Source organism: Salmo salar, chromosome 18 (genome assembly GCF_965601325.2).
Source record: "Salmo salar chromosome 18, fSalSal1, whole genome shotgun sequence".
Lineage (NCBI taxonomy): Eukaryota > Metazoa > Chordata > Actinopteri > Salmoniformes > Salmonidae > Salmo > Salmo salar.
Window position 1 is genome coordinate 26790135 of NC_138308.1, and position 25088 is coordinate 26815222.

General features: G+C 43.4%; 1 protein-coding gene across 2 annotated transcripts in view; it reads right to left on the reverse strand.

The window, feature by feature from the left end:
• The window catches only part of LOC106577113 (echinoderm microtubule-associated protein-like 6), a 158527-nt gene that overhangs the window by 52316 nt on the left and 81123 nt on the right, over positions 1 to 25088 (reverse strand). For both annotated transcript variants that reach the window (XM_014154859.3, XM_082964859.1), the window contains exons 10-27: positions 22426 to 22638; positions 22144 to 22314; positions 21651 to 21757; positions 18798 to 18916; positions 17937 to 18123; positions 17328 to 17433; positions 17116 to 17209; positions 16598 to 16698; positions 14547 to 14749; positions 7255 to 7366; positions 6568 to 6695; positions 4469 to 4610; positions 3826 to 3978; positions 3232 to 3363; positions 3034 to 3122; positions 2682 to 2858; positions 1845 to 2049; positions 1296 to 1422 (exon numbers count right to left, since the gene is read on the reverse strand). In XM_014154859.3, coding sequence (XP_014010334.1) covers positions 1296 to 1422; positions 1845 to 2049; positions 2682 to 2858; positions 3034 to 3122; positions 3232 to 3363; positions 3826 to 3978; positions 4469 to 4610; positions 6568 to 6695; positions 7255 to 7366; positions 14547 to 14749; positions 16598 to 16698; positions 17116 to 17209; positions 17328 to 17433; positions 17937 to 18123; positions 18798 to 18916; positions 21651 to 21757; positions 22144 to 22314; positions 22426 to 22638 — 2566 coding nt within the window. The remainder of the gene's footprint in view (positions 1 to 1295; positions 1423 to 1844; positions 2050 to 2681; positions 2859 to 3033; positions 3123 to 3231; positions 3364 to 3825; positions 3979 to 4468; positions 4611 to 6567; positions 6696 to 7254; positions 7367 to 14546; positions 14750 to 16597; positions 16699 to 17115; positions 17210 to 17327; positions 17434 to 17936; positions 18124 to 18797; positions 18917 to 21650; positions 21758 to 22143; positions 22315 to 22425; positions 22639 to 25088) is intronic.

A 25088-nucleotide genomic window follows, 5' to 3' on the forward strand; every position in this document is an offset into this window, starting at 1 on the left:
ATAGTGGGGAGCGTCATGGTAAATAATGCACATTTTATGGCTTAAAATACAATTTGTGGCAACGCAACCTTTGGCTCTGACAAAAATCAATCATTGTCTCCTCGGGCTTTACATGCTATTTCCACAGTATATTTTGACTTCCCCTAGCTGCACATAGCTGAATAAGTCATTGATATTGATGGTGGAACCACTGATGTGGCAATACTCTATACAGTCTCAAAGCAACTGAGATCATACCAATGATACTGTATAGGTACTGTATACACAACATATCGGTATCATAGCAACAGATATCACACAGAAGCTCAAGAGAGCACACCTGCTACACATGCACATAATATTGTGCAATACTTTGACAAGATTCCTTCACAAGGCACAAGAACATGCCATCTCATACTGTAACACCACACAGACTACGACCCAAACACGTACACCCAACAATCCGCAGATGGATCACACATAAAACATGCACACGGCATACGATATCAATGGGCTACATCCACAATGCATGCCCAGGACAATCCACAGTATCATAGCAACAGAGGTGAATAGAGAGAGCGTATTAGAGAGAGGACACATAAAGCACACGTGTACACTCATAAAGTGCAGAAAGAAATAACATAGAACTGGGGATAAAGATCTTTCTATGAGCATATAATGTCTTGTTTTTTAATGCAAGTAGTACAGATAGACATTATAGACTACTCTTTACCTATCAAACTAAATCAGGCCTCATACTTCATTTTAAATAGTCTAACATGAAAACAAACCCCACGCAGTCTTCCCTTAAAACTTCAAATGCTGTCAGCTAAGCACTGAAAAAGTCAACTCACTCTGTATCATAAAAAAGCAAGATCAAACTCTATACCCATGTCAACCCTACAATGACCACCTCTGAGGCTTTACAAAAGGTATAAATACTGTAGATATGAATTATACTCATATAGATGTGTACTGGTAGACAGGTACATTTCCTGTTTCTGACACCAGAGGACTATAAGCATTCCTGTGTAGACAGTCAAATGGTGTTGGAAGCTGATGGCAGCCTGATTAGGATCAAGACTTTAACAGTCTTTTGAGGCCTAACATAACAGATAAAACTTGGGCATTTTTTATTGTCACTGCCTCAGACTTTAAATTGTTTTAAATCTACACACAACACAATAGTCAGGGGCCAAGACACTAATGTTTAAGCTCTATCACTGAGTGACAACTACCAGTCCCAAAACAGAATCTGTACAGTTCAGCCATTAGAGAAGGGAAACGTGGACAGAGACAGAAGTGTGGGGGTGTACCTTTCCTCTGCTGACACCTCCTTCAGTTGCTGGTGAGGTTTGATGCCACACATACCCCGGATGCTAACAGCATAGATCTTAGTGGTGTAGTTGATGCTGTTCTCCCTTGCCACATCACTGTCATACCCTACAGACACGCACACAGGAAGAGACTCGCCAATTAGAGCAGTGTGTAAAAAGTAGTATTTGATCAGGATAGCTTTGTGTGTGTCTGTTGAGAATGTTGTATGGGAGTTCTGAGAGTAGAATGTGAGAGAGTTGTAAGAATGTGTATATAAAAAAAGTAATATTTATGTTTTATTGTCACTTACACAGGATAGTTGCAGTGAAATGTGCTTTTTTACAGGGTCAGACATAGTACTACAGCGTTAAATGCCTTGCCCAAGGGCACAGACAGATTTTTCACTTTGTTGGCTTGGGTGTTTGAACCGGTGACCTTTCAGTTACTGGCCCAACATTCTAACCACTAGGCTACCTTCCGCCCACAAGCACTACTGTATATAGTAGTATTGTACTGTATGGATCAGTAGTCTAAAGGCTGCCGTTTACCTCCGTCCTCCTCAATGTCATCGTCTGACTCCTCGCTGTCCACAGGGTTCTCCCTGTGACCCTCTCCGGTTCTCTCCAGGCTCCAAATCATCAATGCTGTGTCAGCTCCGCCCAGCGTCAGTAGCGTGGAGTCATCTTGTGCCCATCGCACGTTGGTTATATGGGCACTGTGGCCCACGTACTTCTTGAAGCGGGCATATTGACCCTGAGGGGGGAGCAGACAGTGCCAAGTTGAACAAAGAGACAATATTGAACCAAGTTGAACCAATAGACAACATTGAACCAAGTTGAACCAATAGACAACATTGAACCAAGTTGAACCAATAGACAACATTGAACCAAGTTGAACAAAGAGACAATATTGAACCAAGTTGAACCAATAGACAACATTGAACCAAGTTGAACCAATAGACAACATTGAACCAAGTTGAACAAAGAGACAATATTGAACCAAGTTGAACCAATAGACAACATTGAACCAAGTTGAACCAATAGACAACATTGAACCAAGTTGAACCAATAGACAACATTGAACCAAGTTGAACCAATAGACAACATTGAACCAAGTTGAACCAATAGACAACATTGAACCAAGTTGAACCAATAGACAACATTGAACCAAGTTGAACCAATAGACAACATTGAACCAAGTTGAACCAATAGACAACATTGAACCAAGTTGAAACAAGAGACAACATTGAACCAAGTTGAACCAAGACACAACATTCAACTTGAGTCAACAACTGAGACATGTACCAGCGTTGGGATCAATTCCATTTCAGTTTAGGTGAGTAAAATGTAAATGAACACTAGTGCCTGTGTACTGAGCTGTCGCACCCTGGTTGGATAGCTGAAGAGCTTGAGGAAGCCAAAGTCGTCTCCGGTGGCAAGCAGCTTCTTGTCTTTGGTGAGCGAGGCGGCGTTGACATCTGTGATGTCACTGTGGGTGGGCCAGATCCCCTCACAGGTGGGGCCCAGGACACACGTCCAGGTAGCCCACTCCATCTTCTCTATCTGACAGGCGGAAACAGGAACACACACACACACACACACACACACACACACACACACACACACACACACACACACACACACACAGTGTGTTAAACACTGCATCCTGCTTTCATGGAGTGTCCATTAATATTTGATTCTAGCTGAGAAAAATGACAATCTCAGTTGGGTCTCTTACCTCAGAATTTGTTATGGTTTGTCTCTTCCCTCTTGGAGCTTCGAAGAATAATTGCTCTTTGGCACCTGAATTTACTTGCAGCAATTTACCTACAGAAAATGTTTTTACTTTCTCAGGATCCAAGGACAAAATAGAACTTGTATCTACGGACTACTTAGGAGAATTCATGCTTCTCTTGCAATTACACCATAAACTCACCACGAGAGTCCCAGTCTATGTGAGTGATATAGCTTGAAGCTCCTTTACAGATTCCCACCCTCTTACTGGACAGCACATTGTAGATATCCACAAAGTTATCATGCGAGGCCACAGCGAGGTATTTACCAGCGTCTAAGGAAGCCATAGAAACAGTGATCAACACCTCAGCCAGGTGGGCGATAATGCTATTCAGTGAAACCTCACTGCATACACTCTTAGAAAAAAGGTGCTATCTAGAACCTAAAAGGGTTATTCGGCTGTTCCCATAGGAGAACCCTTTGGAGAACGCTTTTTGGTGCCAAGTAGAAGCCTTTTGGTTCCAGGTTGAACCCTTTTCACAGAGGGTTCTATCTGGAACCAAAAAAGGGTTCTACATGGAATCAAAAAGGGTTCTCCTATGAGGACAGCCGAATAACCATTTTGGAACCCTTTTTTCAAAGAGTGTATATTAGGAACTGTTGAACTCAAATTAACCTTACTAATGAAATACTCATGCGTATTATCAGTGTTATGAAATACAAACAGCAGTGAATGAACATATCAGTCATAAGTGATCCAGTCGGCTGATAGTACAGAGTCTATGTCAAAGGTTACCTTGTGAAAACCTGACGTCAGAGATAGACTCCTTCCTGTGATGGAAGGACACCAGGTCCTCCAGGGTGTCAGAGTTCACCACCAGGAAACTACCATCGTTGAGGCCCACCGCTAAGGCTTTCCCATCAGGGGAGAAGGCACAGCATCTTCCACCTCACACACACACACACACACACACACACACACACACACACACACACACACACACACACACACACACACACACACACACACACACAGAGTTAAACACTTCCAAAATGTAGATACAGACATAGACTGACAGACACAGAAGGTTACACTAGGGTGCCTTACAGATGTAGGATCTTAATTTGATCCTTCTTTTGTTGCTGAGAATTTTACTGCAAACCAGGAAATGCAAACTTGGAGTGTATTTGAATTTTAGAAGGCTTCTAAAGTTTGTAATTTTCACTGACATTTCAGACTTGATTTGCCCTTACAAAAAATGTATCAACCCCTACAAAAAAATGTATTTTAATTATAATCCACATTTCCTGTTGCTGCAGAGTTATTTTCCTGCTGTAGCAAACTTGCTCAAATTACGATCCTACATCTGTATGTTTTGTTGATGATGATGGGAGTTAATGACTCATTAGTCGAGGAAGATATCAACATTCAGCAGTACCTTTTTTAAGTTTGCGAACTGCCACCATGCGGTGGTTAGTGAAGAGCTCCCATATTCGCAGAGTTTTGTCATCACTCACTGTGGCACATATGGGAAGCAGGGGGTGAGCAGCAAGACCCCACACCTCGCCGTCCATGTGACCCTGTAACCATAGCAATAGACGGACACGCAACTGTTAGTCAGTCACAGTTGACATGCCCTGAACCATTACACCTAATCCATTTGACACACCTGTCACCCACAAAATCATTCACTCTTTTTTCTCAGAATGATACATTGTGCTCATATTGATGTGGAATTTGAGTGAGAGGCTAAACAAAAGCCCCAATCCATCGCATCCCAGATAGCAGCAGCGATTTTACCCAAGAACACTTCCATACCGATCCTTCATAACCCATCCCCATCAGGTCTGTTCACCATGGCAACAGAGCAAGGGTACCTGACTGCTAAGGAGTCGTGGAGGCTCTGACTGAGCTGTAAGGGCTGCTCTGCACCCATAAGAGGGAACTACCACAGCAATGTACTGACAGTCAGAACCACACATGCACGCAAGGAAGCATAGACACGCACGCACGCACGCACACACACACACGTACACACACTCATCATACCAACTACTGTAACTGCCATGTACGCAGCAGCACCACAGAGCCCATACACAAGCCTTGTGACACAGCCAAGAAAAACAATAATAAGGAAGGTGTTGAGATATTAAGCTATGGACTATTCCGGTTAATCAAGAGGGAACACAGAGCTTTTCAGAGCCAACCAAGCAGCAGACTGTCAGATAGAAAAGGTTGCCTCGGATAACCAATGATTTATTTCCGACTGCAGTCCCTGAGTAGGAGTATAGAGGAAGTGAGGAATAAGCCAACACATCAAGAAGCCTGAGTAACAAGCCAACACATCAAGTAGCCTGAGTAACAAGCCAACACATCAAGAAGCCTGAGTAACAAGCCAACACATCAAGAAGCCTGAGTAACAAGCCAACACATCAAGTAGCCTGAGTAACAAGCCAACACATCAAGTAGCCTGAGTAACAAGCCAACACATCAAGTAGCCTGAGTAACAAGCCAACACATCAAGTAGCCTGAGTAACAAGCCAACACATCAAGTAGCCTGAGTAACAAGCCAACACATCAAGTAGCCTGAGTAACAAGCCAACACATCAAGTAGCCTGAGTAACAAGCCAACACATCAAGTAGCCTGAGTAACAAGCCAACACATCAAGTAGCCTGAGTAACAAGCCAACACATCAAGTAGCCTGAGTAACAAGCCAACACATCAAGTAGCCTGAGTAACAAGCCAACACATCAAGAAGCCTGAGTAACAAGCCAACACATCAAGTAGCCTGAGTAACAAGCCAACACATCAAGTAGCCTGAGTAACAAGCCAACACATCAAGAAGCCTGAGTAACAAGCCAACACATCAAGAAGCCTGAGTAACAAGCCAACACATCAAGTAGCCTGAGTAACAAGCCAACACATCAAGTAGCCTGAGTAACAAGCCAACACATCAAGTAGCCTGAGTAACAAGCCAACACATCAAGAAGCCTGAGTAACAAGCCAACACATCAAGTAGCCTGAGTAACAAGCCAACACATCAAGTAGCCTGAGTAACAAGCCAACACATCAAGTAGCCTGAGTAACAAGCCAACACATCAAGAAGCCTGAGTAACAAGCCAACACATCAAGTAGCCTGAGTAACAAGCCAACACATCAAGTAGCCTGAGTAACAAGCCAACACATCAAATAGCCTGAGTAACAAGCCAACACATCAAGAAACAGTCAGTAGAGAACAGGCAACACCTGAAGGCTGCTGTTTCACTGCAGGATGCTGATGTAAAAATGTGTCCTCCAACCCAAATTGGGAAAAATAAGCTGAAATGGAAAAACACCCCACTCTAGGTGTTTCAGCTGAGCGCGCACACACACACACACACACACACACACACACACACACACACACACACACACACACACACACACACACACACACACACACACACACACACACACACACACACACACACACACACACACACACACACACACACACACACACACACACGCACACACACACACACACACACACACACCTGGACTAGCAGGGTCATGGGTCCACTCTTGTCGATTTCAAGTATTTCTCCATTCTTGGTTCCCACCAGGATGTGTCCGTGTCCCAGAGTTATGGCACGAATGGAGGGGTTGTCCTCCAAGAGCAGACCTGGGGGACACACACAAATAGCACTGTAAAGGCTAAGTACAGTCGTAGCAGTGAAATCCTCCCAGATCAATAGCAGCAGATAGAAGCACTACCATGCTTCTACACCTGCATTGCTTGCTGTTTGGGGTTTTAGGCTGGGTTTCTGTACAGCACTTTGAGATATCAGCTGATCTAAGAAGGGCTATATAAATACATTTGATTTGATTTGAAGTACCATTCTTTGCATTTTCACATGAGGCCACGAGATGGCAGCACTGACTAGAGGAGGATAGAGTGCTCAATGATGGCTAGAGTATCTATTGAGTGTTTATGGTCAAATTTCAAACACATTACGCTTCCTGATACAGGTATGTGTTTTACAGGGTCAGAGCTTGCCTTTAAGAGAGAATTACAGTACTTCTCAGATAGTGTTTCTGTATCTGTCAAAGACTTTGGTTGACTGTCAGTTACTGTAGGGAGTGTTATGGGGGCTGGTGGGAGGAGGCGCTATAGGAGGACAGGCTCATAGTAATGGCTGGAATGGAATAAATAAAAAGGAGTCAAACATGTGGTTTCCTACCTTTAGATCCCGGGGAGAGGGCTGCTCTCTTGATAGCGTATGTCTTCAGGCACCTCTCAAACATGTCGTCCCACAGCTCCACCACTCCATCCTTCCCACCTGTCACAAAGCCCTGGAGGGAACAACAGCAGAGGGACGTCACCCAAGGTACTCCACCACTGACAACCCCACTGAGGAACACTAACAGTGATGAGGGCCGGATGAGACAGGGGCTCTGACCGACGCTAATGTTCCGCCTGACAGCTTGTCAAGAGGTCTGTCTGAACCGCTGAAGGATGGTAGGGGGTCAGTTTGTCTTGAAACTGAGAAGGAAGTGTTGGATGAGGAAGTGCAGGGGGAAGGTATGGATGGAGGGAAGACAAATAAAAAACATTGTCTGTCTCTGACATCTTTCACAAGACACAGAAGCAGTTGGGAATTGCAATGACTTCTACTACCAGACAGGGCCTGTCAAAGATCTGAAGCAGCAGCAACAACACATCAGGAATTCAGCGGCGGTCTCCCCCAGGAAAGCCCTCCCACATCCTCCTTAAGACTGCTTCTCTGATGAAAGTTTTTGGAAACAGCATCACATAAATGTTACATCTAATGAGACTATAATATTTTGTTTTGATCTAAGGCGTCTCTACTTGAAGAGATTGCAAATAAATAGACAATCTATTTGTACGAGAGGGAGAAAACACTAGAAGATGTTTAATTAAAAACACTATCATGGACTGAAGCCATGAGATAGGATTGACTGCTTATAATCACGCCAGTCTTCATTAGTAACAGTAAATAGCGATATAATGATTTTCCACAGAACAGAAGTTCATGGGAGACAATCCAATCTCAGCATCAGGAGGGAGATGCATGATGCAATACACACCAAGGTTTCCATCGGTCATTAAGACTACATTTTACATTTTAGTCATTTTTTTTTTGTAACAGTATTTTTATTGGAGTTTCACAATTTTCACCTATATTAAGAGATACAACAACAAGGACAAGGCAAAAAAAAAACGCACTCACTTACACATATCCGTATGTATGCATGCACCCACACACACACACACACACACCCACACACATACATACACACCCACCATTTTCCTCTCCCCGCTCAGCGCTTCTCTCACCCCATCCCCCCCATTGCGTCTCTTAATACATACATTTAATCAAACATGAACAGAGAAAAAAAAAAAAAAAAAAAATTATAATAATAATAAATAAATAAAATACAAAAAAAATAAAATACATGAAAATAAAGAGCTCAGTTTAAACCAAGAAGTTGAGTTCCCCACATGGAACGTACAGTGTAATTCTGAAATACATAGATCACCATTCTAAGAGAATCCTTGCAGCATAATAGCTGACACTTCAGGTTCTAGGTAATTTAGGTAAGGTTCCCATACTTTGTAGAACTGATCTGTCTTAGAATGCAATGTACATGTCAGATATTCCAGCGGTACCCATTCAAATAGTATCTTATGCCAATCTTTAATAGAGGGAACCTTATCACTAATCCACTGTAAAAGTATGTTTTTCCTTGCTGCGAAGGTGAGGATGTTGTAAAGCCTCCTCTTACCCACAGAAGTTACATGCCTACTAGGTAGACCTAACAGTAGAGAGACTGGGTCCAATTCTAGATCGACCCCTAGGATCTTTTCAATTTCTTGCAGAACACCAGACCAATATCTTTGTATTTTGGTACATGACCATAAACAATGTGTTAGGGTGCCTGTATCAGTTTTACATTTAAGACATTGAGGAGAGGAGGAAGAGGGGCTAAAAGCATGTCTGCGATTTGGGGATATATGCAATCTGTGTATTATTCTTAATTGAATTGCTCTAGTACGATTACATATAGATATTGTTTTTGCATATTTCCAAATGTCCTCCCACATCTCTTCATCAATAGTAACAGACAGTTCTTTCTCCCACACTTGTTTCACCCTCTGTGTATCGACAGCGGAAAAGGACCTTAAAGCATCATAAAGCAGACTTACAGACATTTTCCTTTGTGGGAAAAAAAGCATTCTTTCAATGACAGACATATCAGGGTTGCCAATTAAGGTGGTGCTCTTCAGAATATAATGCCTTACTTGTAGGAAACGGAAAAAGTCCTGCTTTGGGAGTTGATATTTCTCGACCATCTGCTCAAATGACAATAAAATCTTATCTGCAAATAAGTCATTTAGTCTGCGTATGCCCTTATTAAGCCAAACGTTAAAGCCAGCATCCAGCAATCCTGGAGCAAAATCTGGGTTGTTAAGAATTGGGGTAAGAGCAGAGGTTAGTTTGGACCTTCCCAGGAAACGTTGAACTGACTTCCATACTTTGAGTGTGTTAAGTGTAATGGGGTTGTTACAATGATCTTTTACAGACTTGAAACTTGTGAAAAACAGAAGATCCTGTAAAGGGTATTTTGAAAGAGAAGTCTCAATGTCTAACCAAATAGAGGAGTCATCGTTTGTGATCCAGTCTGAAATATAACATAGGTGGGCACACCACTGATAGAACCTGATATTGGGCAGATCCAAGCCACCCATAGAATTTGGCAGCTGCAATATTGCCATCTTAAGTCTTGGCTTGCGTTTACTCCATATAAAGGAACTTAGCCATCCATTTACATCCTTTATTACCTTATTGGAGAGTAATACTGGGATCATTTGGATTGGGTAGAGTAGCCTAGGTAAAATGTTCATTTTCAAGAGGGATATTCTACCCAACCATGAAATCGGAAGAGAGTTCCAGCGCTCCAGATCCTGTCTTATTGTGTCGAACAAGGGAACAAAATTGGCTTTGTACATTTGTTGGAATTTAGGAGTTACAGATATACCCAGATACGTAAAACCTGAGGGAGACCATTTAAAAGGGAAGGGGGGAGAAGTATTAGGTACAGAGTGAAGGTTACCAAGTGGCATAGCCTCTGATTTAGTGAGGTTAATCTTGTAGCCTGAGAATTCGCTGAATAACTCAATAATATTAATAAGAGATGTGATTGAAGTCTCAGGATTAGAAATGAATATCAGGACATCATCAGCATACAAGCTTATTTTATGGTGAACATCGCCAATGAGCAGCCCCTGTATAGCAGGCGTTGCCCTGATGGCCTCGGCCAGTGGTTCCATAACAAGTGCGAATAGGAGGGGGGACAAAGGACAGCCCTGTCTGGTACCTCTGTGTATAGGGAAGCTATTTGACCGTAGTCCATTAGTAAGGACAGCAGCCTGAGGGTCATCATATAAAACTTTCACCCATTTTATAAAGTTGTCCCCCAGTCCGAATTTATTTAGAGCAAAGAATAGGTAAGACCACTCCACACGATCAAATGCTTTCTCAGCATCTAGGGAGAGCACAAGACCATCCATAGCACTTCGTTGGTAGACTTCAATTACATTAAGAAGCCGTCTGACATTGTTACATGACCTACGTCCCTTAATGAAGCCAGTTTGGTCTCCTTTCACAATTAGCGGCAGTGAGTCCTCTAATCTTGTGGCTAGAATTTTAGAAAGCAATTTTCTATCCACATTCAGAAGGGAAATTGGTCTGTACGAGGAACAAGACTCCGGGCATTTTCCCTTTTTGAGAATAAGTGATATGTTGGCTTCTCGCAGCGTTTGGGGGAGCTGGTCATTTGAAAATGAGTGGTTAAACATATCACGCAATGGCTCAAGGATCAGGCCATGGAATTCTTTATAGAACTCACTACAAAACCCGTCCGGTCCTGGGGCCTTACCATTTTGCAGATTCTTAATTGCGGACAATATCTCTTCCTCGGTAATAGGGGCATTAAGGAGAGACCTCTGTTCTTCGGAGATAGTAGGGAGCTCAATCTTAGAAAAGAAGTTCTCCATTAACTTGGCTGCGTCATTTGGCAGTTCTGAGGCATAAAGATTTGCATAGAATTTCTTAAATGAGTCATTTATCAATTTATTTTCATATAAATGATTGCCATCAGAATCAGTAATAGCTGCAATTGACTGTGAGTCAGCTCTCTTTTTAGCTAGGTACGCCAAGTACTTTCCTGGCTTATCGCCATGTTCATATAGCTTTTGCTTGACAAATCTAATTTTCTTTTCAGCGTCCTGTGTTAGGAGGGAGTCCAACGTTGATCTAATGACTGATATTTCCTTTAATAGGGCAGGAGTGGGAGTTTCAATGTAGTCCTTCTCTTTAGTTCCTAATTCACCCTCTAGTGTTTTTTGCTTTTCACGCTTTTTCCGCCTCTTAGTGGCTGCGTATGACATAATCAGACCCCTGGCGTACGCCTTACAGGTTTCCCAAAGGAGTGAGGGGTTATCTGTTGATTGAGAGTTAATAGAGAAAAATGCCTTAAACTCTGTAATAAAATATGATGTGAATGTATGGTCTTTAAGAATGGTTGTATTCAACCTCCAGTGTCTTGACTGATTGAATGCCCCGTTGAGTTTTATGTCCAGGATCACCTCCGCATGATCAGATATGACTATGCTTCCTATCCTAGCGGATAAAACCGACTGCAGTGACGTCCTGGGCATAAAAAAGTAATCTATTCTAGTCTGACATCCATGAGGTGCAGAGAAAAAAGTGAACTCTCTGTTGGAGGGATGAAAAGCTCTCCAAACATCAGCATACCCCAGATCGTCACAAATAGCCGTAAGTGACTTAGCTTGAGGAGAGAGTGAGGCTATACCACTGGGAAGCTTATCAATAAGGGGGTTCAACAAACAGTTAAAATCTCCTCCAACCACTGCAGTGTCTGAGTTTAATTCTGAAAAGTCTAGAAATACCTTAGTGAGGAAGTCAGGGGGGTGGGCAGGGGGGAAGTAAATATTCATTATGGAAATGCTCTGCCCTTGTAAAGTACCATTAATTATAACAAAGCGACCCAATTTATCTTTCACACACTTCAAGACCTTAAGTGGTAGGTTCTTTTTCACAAGAATTGCTACACCTCTACTTCTGGATGTAAATGATGAGAAAAACACTTGACCATACCCCCCTTGTTGTAATTTCAGATGCTCCTTATCATTCAAATGAGTTTCTTGTAATAGGGCAATATCAATATTTTCTTTTTTCAAAAAGGACAGTATCTTCTTCCTTTTAATGGGGTTATGGCTCCCTCTAATGTTCCATGTACATATACGTAATCTGTTACCTGCCATTGCGCTTTGACCATTCAATATCCAGACTGAATCCTACTGTAAAAATGGGGTGGTACCTTTTTCCATGTGTTGAACTCTCCTCTATCTCACTGAGCGTAAACAAACGATATGAACCCTGAACTCGAACTATACTAAACCCAAAAATTAAACATGAAAAGATCCAAAAGGGGGTTTTCCCACTAGCTAACATGCAGGGGATTTCAACTCTCCAATGTAGACTCTTAAGTCCGCATTGCCACTCAATAGCCTCATCCTTTATATATGTGGAAATTAAAATCAATAGAAGATTGAGGCTATTCCACCTAAAACCAAGCCTGGGCACCAATATAGGTTCACACATATCTCAGTCTGAGCTAAGGCGGCAGTTACTTTAGCAAGAAAAATAATAACAATACGAATGTCACTGAACAGGAGCACATGAGAACTTACACCCCTGTTTCATGATCAGATTAAAAATAAAATAAGACGTTATCCAATGCTGCGGAGGTGCAGCTTAAGGTTATTTACCCGAGAGAGTCAATAAACGCAGCAGCCTCTTCAGATGTGTAGAGTTTTTTAGGCGATCCGTTGACCATAATCTTCAATGTGGCCGGGTACAGCAGTGCGTAGTCGATCTTCATTCTCTTGAGTCGGGCCTTCACCTCATCAAACGCTTTGCGCCTTCGTACAACTGCTGTGGAATAATCATTGAAGAATGAGACCTTTGGACCTTTACGTTGACTACCATCAGAACCGATGTTTCTAGCCGCATCCATGACGCGCTGCTTGTCGGTAAAGTTGTGGAACTTTATAACCACTGGTCGTGGGCGCTGATTGGGACCAGGTATCGGTGCTTGAGAGCGATGTGCTCTGTCTAGCTTCACCCGACCAGCCTTAGTGTCCATTTGTAGGTAGCCAGGGATCCATTCCTCAAAAAATTTTACTGAACGTGTCCCTTCAGAATTTTCCGGGAGTCCCACAACACGTATATTGCATCTGCGTCCTCGATTATCCAAGTCGTCAATGTGCTCCGCCATTTCGCGCACCTGTTTCTCAAGTGCTTTTATCTTAGTGTCCATGGATGTAGTTGAAGTTTCCACAGTAGCAATTCTTCCTTCCGCCTCATCAACACGTTTGACAACCCTCTGTAGTTCAGCTGAATGGCCTGCTATTGCTTCCAGGACCGTTCTTATCTTAACATCGATCACTTTAGTAATGTTATCCGTCATCCTTTGAATCACCAGGTCCATTGTGCCTGGATCTGTAATGCTGTTAGATTCGCTAACGTTAGCTAGCTCCTCCTGCACATCTACATGGATGGCGGTTTTGGTCGACTTCTTAGTAGCTCTGTTGGGCATGTTGTCGGAGATTTTTGAGAAATAGTCGCCAAGACTCATTGTAGGGTAACTTATTTAGCCAATTCTACCACTTTTTCAAGCTAGGAGATTAATGAAAGAATATAAATTTACGAATACCGCGTGAGCTCGCTGAAACACCGTGTTCTCTCTACGGCGCCATTTTGTTCCCCACATTTTAGTCATTTAGCAGATGCTCTTATCCAGAGCGACTTACAGTAGTGAATGCATACATTTCATACATTTTTTCTCCATACTGGTCCCCCGTGGGAATCGAACCCACAACCCTGGCGTTGCAAACACCATGCTCTACCAACTGAACCACACGGGACCCGTGTACATAGTATTTGCACACAGTCAAATGACAGGCTGCAAATGGCCAATTAGGAAAATGAGGAATCTATGTGTGACTTAATCATGCTGCCTAATGATGCTGTGTTTGCCCCCAAACACAATAACCACCATGCCTCAACACATCACGTCTCTCCATAGCTCCTCATCAGAGCACTACAGTATTGATAACTTCCTCAACTACAGGCCAATTATTGTTAAACACATCCATAACTACAGCCAGCAGCAACAATATCACTCTGAAATTATTCTAGCGGACAACATTACATCAATTCCATATGAAGTCCTCATAGAGCAGTTATAGGGCGTTTATGAGTCAATGGGAAGAAAGACAATGGAATATTTACACCAAGTGGGTGTGGGGAAAGCAGAGTACAATACAGAGCTCTTCCAGATGTTGATCTTATTATAAGGTTAGTGAAAACTAGTTGACCAACAGTCTGTTGTTATCAGACAGGGCTGACACCCAGTAGAATACCTTGTCCAGGGAGTACATGGCGAACACAGGTCCGTCGTGGGCCTTGATGGTCTTCAGCAGCACGGGCTCCTTCCAGACGTATATGTCCCCCGTGGCGGCTCCAGAGAATACCAGCTTGTCTGTCCGGCCGTAACACACTGACATCATTGTCTCCAGCTTCCCCAGGTTCCCAAAGACGCCTCGCTGGAACATAAGGCCCCCACCTTTAGAGACAGCACACCATTAGAAACTCATGCATACATCAATTGATTTCCACAAACATACCACGCCTGACAAGACAGACAGAGTTGTTCCAATGTTCATTAAGAAAATGTCAGGGTGGATCACTTTCCTAAAGACAGAATCACAGTGTGAAAACACCTGGAAGGATATACTTGAAAGAAAAACAGGGACATGAGAGGAGAGGAGCTAGAAAGAGAGAGACTGATAGTATAACAGAGTCTGATAGTATGATAGAGACTGATAGTACGAGAGAGACTGATAGTATAACAGAGTCTGATAGTATGATAGAGACTGATAGTATAACAGAGTCTGATAGTATGATAGAGACTGATAGTATAACAGAGTCTGATAGTATGATAGAGACTGATAGTATAACAGAGTCTGATAGTATGATAGAGACTGATAGTACAAGAGAGACTGATAGTACGAGAGAGACTGATAGTACGAGAGAGACTGATAGTACAAGAGAGACTGATAGTACAAGAGAGACTGATAGTACGAGAGAGACTGATAGTACGAGAGAGACTGATAGTACGAGAGAGACTGATCGTACGAGAGAGACTGATAGTACGAGAGAGACTGATAGTATAACAGAGTCTGATAGTATGAGAGAGACTGATAGTACGAGAGAGACTGATAGTACGAGAGAGACTGATAGTACAAGAGAGACTGATAGTACGAGAGAGACTGATAGTACGAGAGAGACTGATAGTACGAGAGAGACTGATAGTACGAGAGAGACTGATAGTACGAGAGAGACTGATAGTACGAGAGAGACTGATAGTACGAGAGAGACTGATCGTACGCTACAGACTGATAGTACGAGAGAGACTGATAGTACGAGAGAGACTGATAGTACGAGAGAGACTGATAGTACGAGAGAGACTGATAGTACGAGAGAGACTGATCGTACGCTACAGACTGATAGTACGAGAGAGACTGATCGTACGCGACAGACTGATAGTACGAGAGAGACTGATCGTACGCTACAGACTGATAGTACGAGAGAGACTGATAGAACGAGAGAGACTGATAGTACGAGAGAGACTGATAGTACGAGAGAGACTGATAGTACGAGAGAGACTGATAGTACGAGAGAGACTGATAGTACGAGAGAGACTGATCGTACGCTACAGACTGATCATACGCTACGGACTAATCCAACGCTACAGACTGATAGTACGAGAGAGACTGATAGAACGAGAGAGACTGATAGTACGAGAGAGACTGATAGTACGAGAGAGACTGATAGTACGAGAGAGACTGATAGTACGAGAGAGACTGATAGTACGAGAGAGACTGATAGTACGAGAGAGACTGATAGTATGACAGAGACTGATAGTATGAGAGAGACTGATAGTACGATAGAGACTGATAGTACGATAAAGACTGATAGTATGACAGAGACTGATAATATGAGATAGACTGATAGTATGACAGAGACTGATAGTATGACAGAGACAGATAGTATGACAGAGACAGATAGTATGACAGGGACAGATAGTATGAGAGAGACAGATAGTATGAGAGAGACAGATAGTATGAGAGGGACAGATAGTATGAGAGAGACAGATAGTATGAGAGAGACAGATAGTATGAGAGGGACAGATAGTATGAGAGAGACAGATAGTATGAGAGAGACAGATAGTATGAGAGAGACAGATAGTATGAGAGAGACAGATAGTATGAAAGAGACAGATAGTATGAAAGAGACAGATAGTATGAAAGAGACAGATAGTATGAAAGAGACAGATAGTATGAAAGAGACAGATAGTATGAAAGAGACAGATAGTATGAAAGAGACAGTCGGGCAGAACAGTAGGACAGACCTGTATGCTGCCAGAACTTGATGTGTTTGATTCCCACTGTGACCAGCTTGTCCATGAGGCTAGGATTACACTTCACCACAAACAGCTTGTCTTTGTGTCCCCTGGGAAGAACAGAGATAGAATATCCACTTCCTCTCAAATACATAGAGCCTTATGTGTTTCATGGTCTGTTCATGCGGTCAGAAGAAAACTCCTGGCTGTCCCTACAAATGTGTTAACATTAAGACAACAGACCTGAGTCCAAGTAGTATTTGATATATTTTCAATACTTTGAGCACTTGATGGAGCCTTCCTGGAGTATGGCGGGGTTTGCACTTTTGACCCTATACCATAGGTTCCAATGTGCCAGGTATGTATATTCAAGTGCAGCTAAAGTATCTGATAGAAAACTCAAACGATTTGAACCCGGCTTAGCTGGACTACTTTATAAAACCTTGTTTGTGTAATAACTCTAAATGTCTAAATGTACTGATCACACTAATAGCAGCTTTCAGCTGGTGTGTAAAAGCTTTTAGTACCTTGCAGTGGCCAGCTTCTCGCCCTTCCTCCAGTCCCACAATATGATAGAGTGGTGATCATCAATGCCCACTGAGACCAGGCTCTTCCCATCCGCTGCACATAGAGGAACAACAAGCTACTCTTAGTTTGAAATCATAACGGACTAGGGACAGATCACCAACACATTTACAAAATAAAACATTTTTGGCCCAGGAAAACACATTAGCCATACCGGAGAAGTCAAGAGCACACACTCCTCTCTGGTGAAAGCCCTTGAGCAGGGAGAAGCACTTCAGGGTTTGGATGTCCCACACATGGATGGCTGGATCCCTGCCAACCTGGACACATTCACAAAGAGGTGATTAAGATCAGTGTGTGAGAGAGAGATTGAGAGTGAGAGTGAGAAAGAGAGAGAGAGAGAGAGAGAGAGAGAGAGAGAGAGAAAGATAGAGAGAGAGAGAGTCAGAGAGAGAGAGTGAGAGACAGAGAGAGAGTCACAGAGAGAGAGAGAGAGAGAGAGAGAGAGTGTGTATGATTGTTTTTGTTGATATATATTATTGCTCAGACATAATGTTATGGTCCTCCCCTCCAACGGACTAAATGGAATGACATCAAACACATAGAAACCATGTATTAGATGTATTTGACACCATTCCACCCATTGTGCTCCAGTCATTACCACGAGCCCGTTCTCCCCAATTAAGGTGCCACCAACCTCCTGTGCTTCATATACATTGCTTTGGCAACAGTGGCAACCACCCATTCCTGACAATAAAGCAGAGCGAGAGAGAGAGAGAGAGAGAGAAAGCGAGAGAGAGAAAGCGAGAAAGAGAGAGAGAACCTGTCCAGTGGCTGCATAGTCTTTGAGTGGGTGTACAGTCAGACTGAGAATGTCATCATCGTGGCCCAGGTAAAACCGCTGACTGTGTTGCTCTCTGTTGTAGACCACGCCCACCGCCGCCACATGGTACACCACCTCCCCGGCCTGGGTGTAGAACAGGTTGTTTCTGCAGTCGTAGCCACGGTACCTACACACGCGCACGCACGCATGCGCACACACACACAGACAGAGAGAGAGCGCGAGTGAAAAAAAGATCACAGGACTGCAAACACAATGAACAATCACAATTATACTAAATTAAGCGGAGTTAAATCCACCTAGGGAAAGCTGACTAGAGAAAGTGACAATCAGAGAAGAGCTGAAATCACAGTTCATATGCCGTCTCTCCCCACATGGCCTATTTAAGAGTGTCTGATGAACCCTGTGGTGTGTGTGGGGAATTTTAATCAAATGTGTCATGTGTGGCATTTATTTAATCGCTCAAACGCTGAAAGACTGCTCCCTCCCCCACTGTGAGGTCTTTAAATTTTACAAAAAGGGAGTATTAGAGCTGCTATAGCGAAGTCTTAAAGGATTGCTAGTGCTGAATCAGTAACTTAAACTGCTTCACACCAATTTTTTTTTTAAACTACAGCTTTGAAAAGGGATTTACATATTCAAACAGCTGACGCACAGGTACATTTCAGAGGAAGATAGTTTTTTTCATGATGGAAATACCCAATTTCATCTCAATACAATAAATCTGTCCTTGTCATCTCAATCAATTTGACTTTGAGAAGATGATACCTAAAACCCACGTATGACTATGTTTCTGAGGATCATGAGACCAATAAGACCTGTCATACAGTAAGAACCCATTACCCGTGGACAAACTTGAGACGAAGGGCTTCGTCTGGGCCTCTCTGGCGCTTCAGGGAGCCGACCTGCTGCTTTTTCTCTCTGCTCTGCAGCCTCAGCTGGGGAAGGTCCTCCTTATACACCTGGAACAACCACACACAGTCCTCCTTATACACCTGGAACAACCACACACAGTCCTCCTTATACACCTGGAACAACCACACACAGTCCTCCTTATATACCTGGAACAACTACACAGTCCTCCTTATACACCTGGAACAACCACACACAGTCCTCCTTATACACCTGGAACAACCACACACAGTCCTGCTTATACACCTGGAACAACCACACACAGTCCTGCTTATACACCTGGAACAACCACACACAGTCCTCCTTATACACCTGGAACAACCACACACAGTCCTCCTTAAACACCTGGAACAACCACACACAGTCCTCCTTATATACCTGGAACAACTACACAGTCCTCCATATACACCTGGAACAACCACACACAGTCCTCCTTATACACCTGGAACACCCACACACAGTCCTCCTTATATACCTGGAACAACCACACACAGTCCTCCTGGAACAACCACACACAGCCCTCCTGGAACAACCACACACAGCCCTCCTGTAAATCATACACACAGTCCTCCTGTAACAATCACACTCAGTTTTCCTGTAAATCACACTATGTTCTCCTGTAACAATCACACACAGTCCTCCTGTAACAACAACACACAGTCCTCTACATCTGAAACATCAGTCCCTCATACGGTGCATCATTTGTCAACCTGCTACCCTCCACTGTCTGACTGATATAGGACCCACCGAATAATGATATCAAACAAATATTTCAAAGTATTACATGAGGACTAAAATTAAGTCTTAAGAGAAGCAGAGAAAATAATATTTTGTCCCCACTGTTGAAACTTTGAACTGGCGACTCATTGTTCTGTCATGAAGCAGTGTGGGTGCCGACGGCTGGGTATCTCCAGAGAACATATGGCAGCGCTGAGTGTGGCACAAACCCGCAGCGCTCCGTGTGGCAGCAACCCGCACCGTCAGGCCAACAGATGCAGACCCAGCTGCCAGTGGAGATAAGGCTTGTGACGGATGCTATGGCAACCCAGCCGTTCTCCGACAAAATAGAGCCTCAGTCAGCGCTGAGCCCATTCAAAGCCACTGAGAGGAGCCTATTTAAATATCTTATCTCCCCTTCCGTCTGCCTTGCTCTGCTCACATCAATCAATATCAGAATATCTCCACTCGGTACCTTGATTGACTTTCAGGACTTCTCAGGATCCTAGATCATGGCTGGAGGCATTCTGGCTAACACGGGCTATTTCAATCCAGATAACACTGACTGATGTTGGTGTTCTAACAATTTACTCTCTCTCAACTTACTGGAGGGTATTTTAACAAGGTATTGTTTAGGCTTTGAGTAGTGTGTTGTCGTCTCTCTCTCTTTCTGACAGCATTTTATAATGGGGGCATATTCTCCTCTTATTCAACTGTCATTCTCAAATAGATATGTATTATCTTAATTTGATCACTCTGTTATCACATAATTTTCATGCGCTGCAGGAAGTTAAAATGCGCCATCGTGATTTACATTTAAAGAAACACTGAAAACCCACAGTTCTCTTTTCCTCACTAAAGCTTACTCTTAAACTTGTCTACTGTAGTCTATCAAAACACATTTTCCCCGTTAGAAAGTATCACTTATTTTTTATAATCAAGATTATCCCTCCAGTGGTGTGGGGGCTGTGCTTTGGCAAAGTGGGTGGGATTATATCCTACCTGTTTGGCCCTGTCCGGGGGTTTCATCGGATGGGGCCACAGTGTCTCCTGACCCCTCCTGTCTTAGCCTCCAGTATTTATGCTGCAGTAGTTTATGTGTCAGGGGGCTAGGGTCAGTCTGTCACATCTGGGGTATTTCTCTTGTCTTTTCCGGTGTCCTGTGTGAATTTAAATATGCTCTCTCTAATTCTCTCTTTCTCTCTTTCTTTCTTTCTCGGAGGACCTGAGCCCTAGGACCATGCCTCAGGACTACCTGGCTTGATGACTCCTTGCTGTCCCCAGTTCACCTGGCCGTGCTGCTGCTCCAGTTCCAACTGTTCTGCCTGCAGCTATGGAACCCTGACCTGTTCACCGGACGTGCTACCTGTCCCAGACCTGCTGTCCCAGACCTGCTGGAACCCTGACCTGTTCACCGGACGTGCTACCTGTCCCAGACCTGCTGTTTTCAACTCTCTAGAGACAGCAGGAGTGGTAGAGATACTCTCAAAGATCGGCTATGAAAAAGCCAACTGACACTTACTCTTGTGTTACTGACTTGTTGCACCCTCGACAACTACTATGATTATTATTATTTGACCATGCTGGTCATTTATGAACATTTGAACATCTTGGCCATGTGCTGTTATAATCTCCACCCGGCACAGCCAGAAGAGGACTGGCCACCCCTCATAGCCTGGTTCCTCTCTAGGTTTCTTCCTAGGTTTTGGCCTTTCTAGGGAGTTTTTCCTAGCCACCGTGCTTCTACACCTGCATTACTTGCTGTTTGGCGTTTTAGGCTGGGTTTCTGTACAGCACTTTGAGATATCAGCTGATGTAAGAAGGGCTATATAAATCAATTTAATTTGATTATTTTGCTACGGTGACCAAACTGGTCAAATTAGGATCTGACACCTGTACTGACACTCATTCTCTCTCTACCTCAAACGCAGCATCAATGTAAGGCATCTGTTATAGAACTTTGTCAGTGTCCCTCACGTGGTGTATCATCTCTAAACCTGATATCACCCACTCTCTGTCTGACCCATATAGCACTCCATCCAGTGTCTGTGAGCTCCACACACCCACCTGTCGGTCGTAGTTGATCTGGGTCTCTTGCTCGATATCAGAGTCCAGCTCCGGGACATCAGACACATCAGAGTCAGACTCCTCACTGTTGGAGTCTGCATGGCCATCTAGAGGGAACCGATACCAGGAGACAGCAAGGAAACAGATTTTCACTGGTGCAACAATCACTCATTACATTGGCTTTTGACAAGATCATGAATATTGTGTACAGTAGTCACTTCCCTAAGCACTGTTGTGCTATTACATCATATAGCTCAGACACAAATCTACCCAAGAATACTTCAGCACCAGCTCTACATGACCATATGGGGCCTCTCATTAGAACCATACAGTACATTCATAAACATTTAAAACCCCCAGGTTCCTCTGGGTTTACACTGAGTGTATAAAACAATCCATGCCTCGACGAGGCTGTTCTGAGGTCAAAAGGGATGGGGTGCAACTCAATATTAGGAAGGTGTTCTTAATGTTTTATTCTCTCAGTATACTGTACCGTGTGGTATACTGGTCTCCAGTCCTCCATTCATGATGCCCTCAGGCAGGAACTTCCACTGGAACACAGAATGGTCAGACCCGCCGGTGGTCAACACCCACTGCAGGTCGTGAGACCAGTGCACGTTGGTCACGTGGGCCGAGTGGCCAATGTACTTTTTGAATTTTGCCCCTGTGCACAACATCAGGGAAAGAAAAACTAGTCAACATGAAATGAGAGAAGGGGAGTGTTCAACACAATTCCTTCTCTCAACATTGTATATTTGCAAAAACATTTACTGACCTTTCTTTAGGCAGGGGAAGCGGAACAGTTTGACCAGGCCAAAGTCATCTCCAGCAACCAGCACAGCGCTGCAGTAGTTGGCATCCACAGAGTTTACGTCACTGATGTTGGTGTACTTGGGCCAGATCCCACTCACCTCTGGACCAATCACACTCGTCCACGAGCTCCAGTGGATCCCTTTTACCTCCTCCTTAGTGGTCAGGTGCTTCCCAACTTCAAGGGAGAAAAACAGGATGGAGGACTAACATGGGCAGAATCTTACAGGTAAAATCAGGTTGTTCTGCATAAATAATCACACTTTAAAAAAATGTTGACTATGTTAAAGCTCTACTAACCTCGCAGCTAAGGTTCTTAGTCAGAACTAAAAGACATTAAATAAACAAGTAAAGATGACATAAACACGAGTGAAGGTGTTAAGACACACAACCTCTGTTCCTGTATTAATGAGGGCTTTAATGGTGAACATGCATAAAGTTGGCAGAATTCAGATATGACGTCATTGTTTTAGCACTATCCATTGAGGTTTTAAACTACGGCGTGCGACATGGTTCAATATGCCAATAAATCAGCACTATTTACTTCCTGATTTTTCAAATTGACAGCATCTTGAAGCTAAAATTGGGTTCATGTATACTGTTCTAATATACAGTACCAGTCAAAAGTTTGGATACACCTACTCATTCAAGTTTAAAAAAAATAAATATTTTCTAACATTGTAGAATAATAGTAAAGACATCAAAACTATGAAATAACACATATGGAATCATCAGACCAAAGGACAGATTTACACCGGTCTAATGTCCATTGCTCGTGTTTCTTGGCCCAAGCAAGTCTTTTCTTCTTATTGGTGTCTTTTAGTAGTGGTTTCTTTGCAGCCATTCGGCCATGAAGGCCTGATTCACACAGTCTCCTCTGAACAGTTGATGTTGAGATGTATCTGTTACTTGAACTCTGTGAAGCATTTATTTGGGCTGCAATTTCTGAGGCTGGTAACTCTAATGAACTTATCCTCTGCAGCAGAGGTAACTCTGGGTCTTCCTTTCCTGTGGCAGTCCTCATGAGAGCCAGTTTCATCATAACGCTTGGTGTTGAACACTGAGCTATAGTCAATGAATAGCATTCTCACATTGGTGTTCATTTTGTCCAGGAGTGAAAGGGCAGTGTGGAGTGCAATATAAATTGCATCATCTGTGGATCTGTTGGTGCGGTATGCAAATTGGAGTGGGTCTAGGGTTTCTGGGATAATGGTGTTGATGTGAGCCATGACCAGCCTTTCAAAGCATTTCATGGCTACAGACGTGAGTGCTACGGGGCGGTAGTCATTTAGGCAGGTTACCTTAGTCTTCTTGGGCACAGGGACTGTGGTGGTCTGCTTGAAACATGTTGGTATTACAGACTCAGACAGGGAGAGGGTGAAAATGTCAGTGAAGACACTTGCCAATTGGTCAGCGCATGCTTGGAGTACACATCCTGGTAATCTATCTGGCCCTGCGGCCTTGTGAATGTTGACCTGTTTAAAGGTCTTACTCACATCGGCTGCGGAGAGCGTGATTACACAGTCGTCCGGAACAGCTGATACTCTCATGCATGTTTCAGTGTTACTTGTCTCGAAGCGAGCATAGAACTTATTTAGCTCGTCCGGTAGGCTCGTGTCACTGGGCAGCTCTCAGCTGTGCTTCCCTTTGTAGTCTGTAATAATTTGCAAGCCCTGCCACATCCGACGAGCGTCGGAGCCGGTGTAGTACGATTTGATCTTAGTCCTGTATTGACACTTTGCCTGTTTGATGGTTCATCGGAGGGCATAGCAGGATTTCTTATTAGCTTCCGGGTTAGAGTCCAGCTCCTTGAAAGCGGCAGCTCTACCCTTTAGCTCAGTGCAAATGTTGCCTGTAATCCATGGCTTCTGGTTGGGTTATGTACGTACAGTCACCTTGGGGACGACGTCCTTGATGCACTTTTGATAAAGCCAGTGACTGATGTGGTGTACTCCTCAATGCTATCGGAAGAATCCCGGAACATATTCCAGTCTGTGCTAGCAAAACAGACAGTAATTTAGCATCTGCTTCATCTGACCACTTTTCTATAGATCGAGTCACTGGTGCTTCCTGCTTTAATTTTGCTTGTAAGCAGGAATCAGGAGGATAGAATTATGATCAGATTTGCCAAATGGAGGGCGAGGGAGGGCTTTGTACGCGTCTCTATGTGTGGATTAAAGGTGGTCTACAATTTTTTTCCCACTGGTTGCACATTTAACATGCTGATAGAAACGAGTTAAAACTGATTTAAGTGTCCCTGCATTAACCTGTTAGGGCTAGGGGGCAGTATTTGCACGGCTGGATAAAAAAATGTACCCGATTGAATCTGGTTACTAATCCTACCCAGTAACTAGAATATGCATATACTTATTATATATGGATAGAAAAAACCCTAAAGTTTCTAAAACTGTTTGAATGGTGTCTGTGAGTATAACAGAACTCATTTGGCAGGCAAAACCCTGAGACAGATTCTGACAGGAAGTGGATACCTGATGTGTTGTATTACCTTTAAACCTATGCCATTGAAAAACACAGGGGCTGAGGAATATTTTGGCACTTCCTATTGCTTCCACTAGATGTCACCAGCCTTTACAAAGTGTTTTGAGTCTTCTGGAGGGAGATCTGACC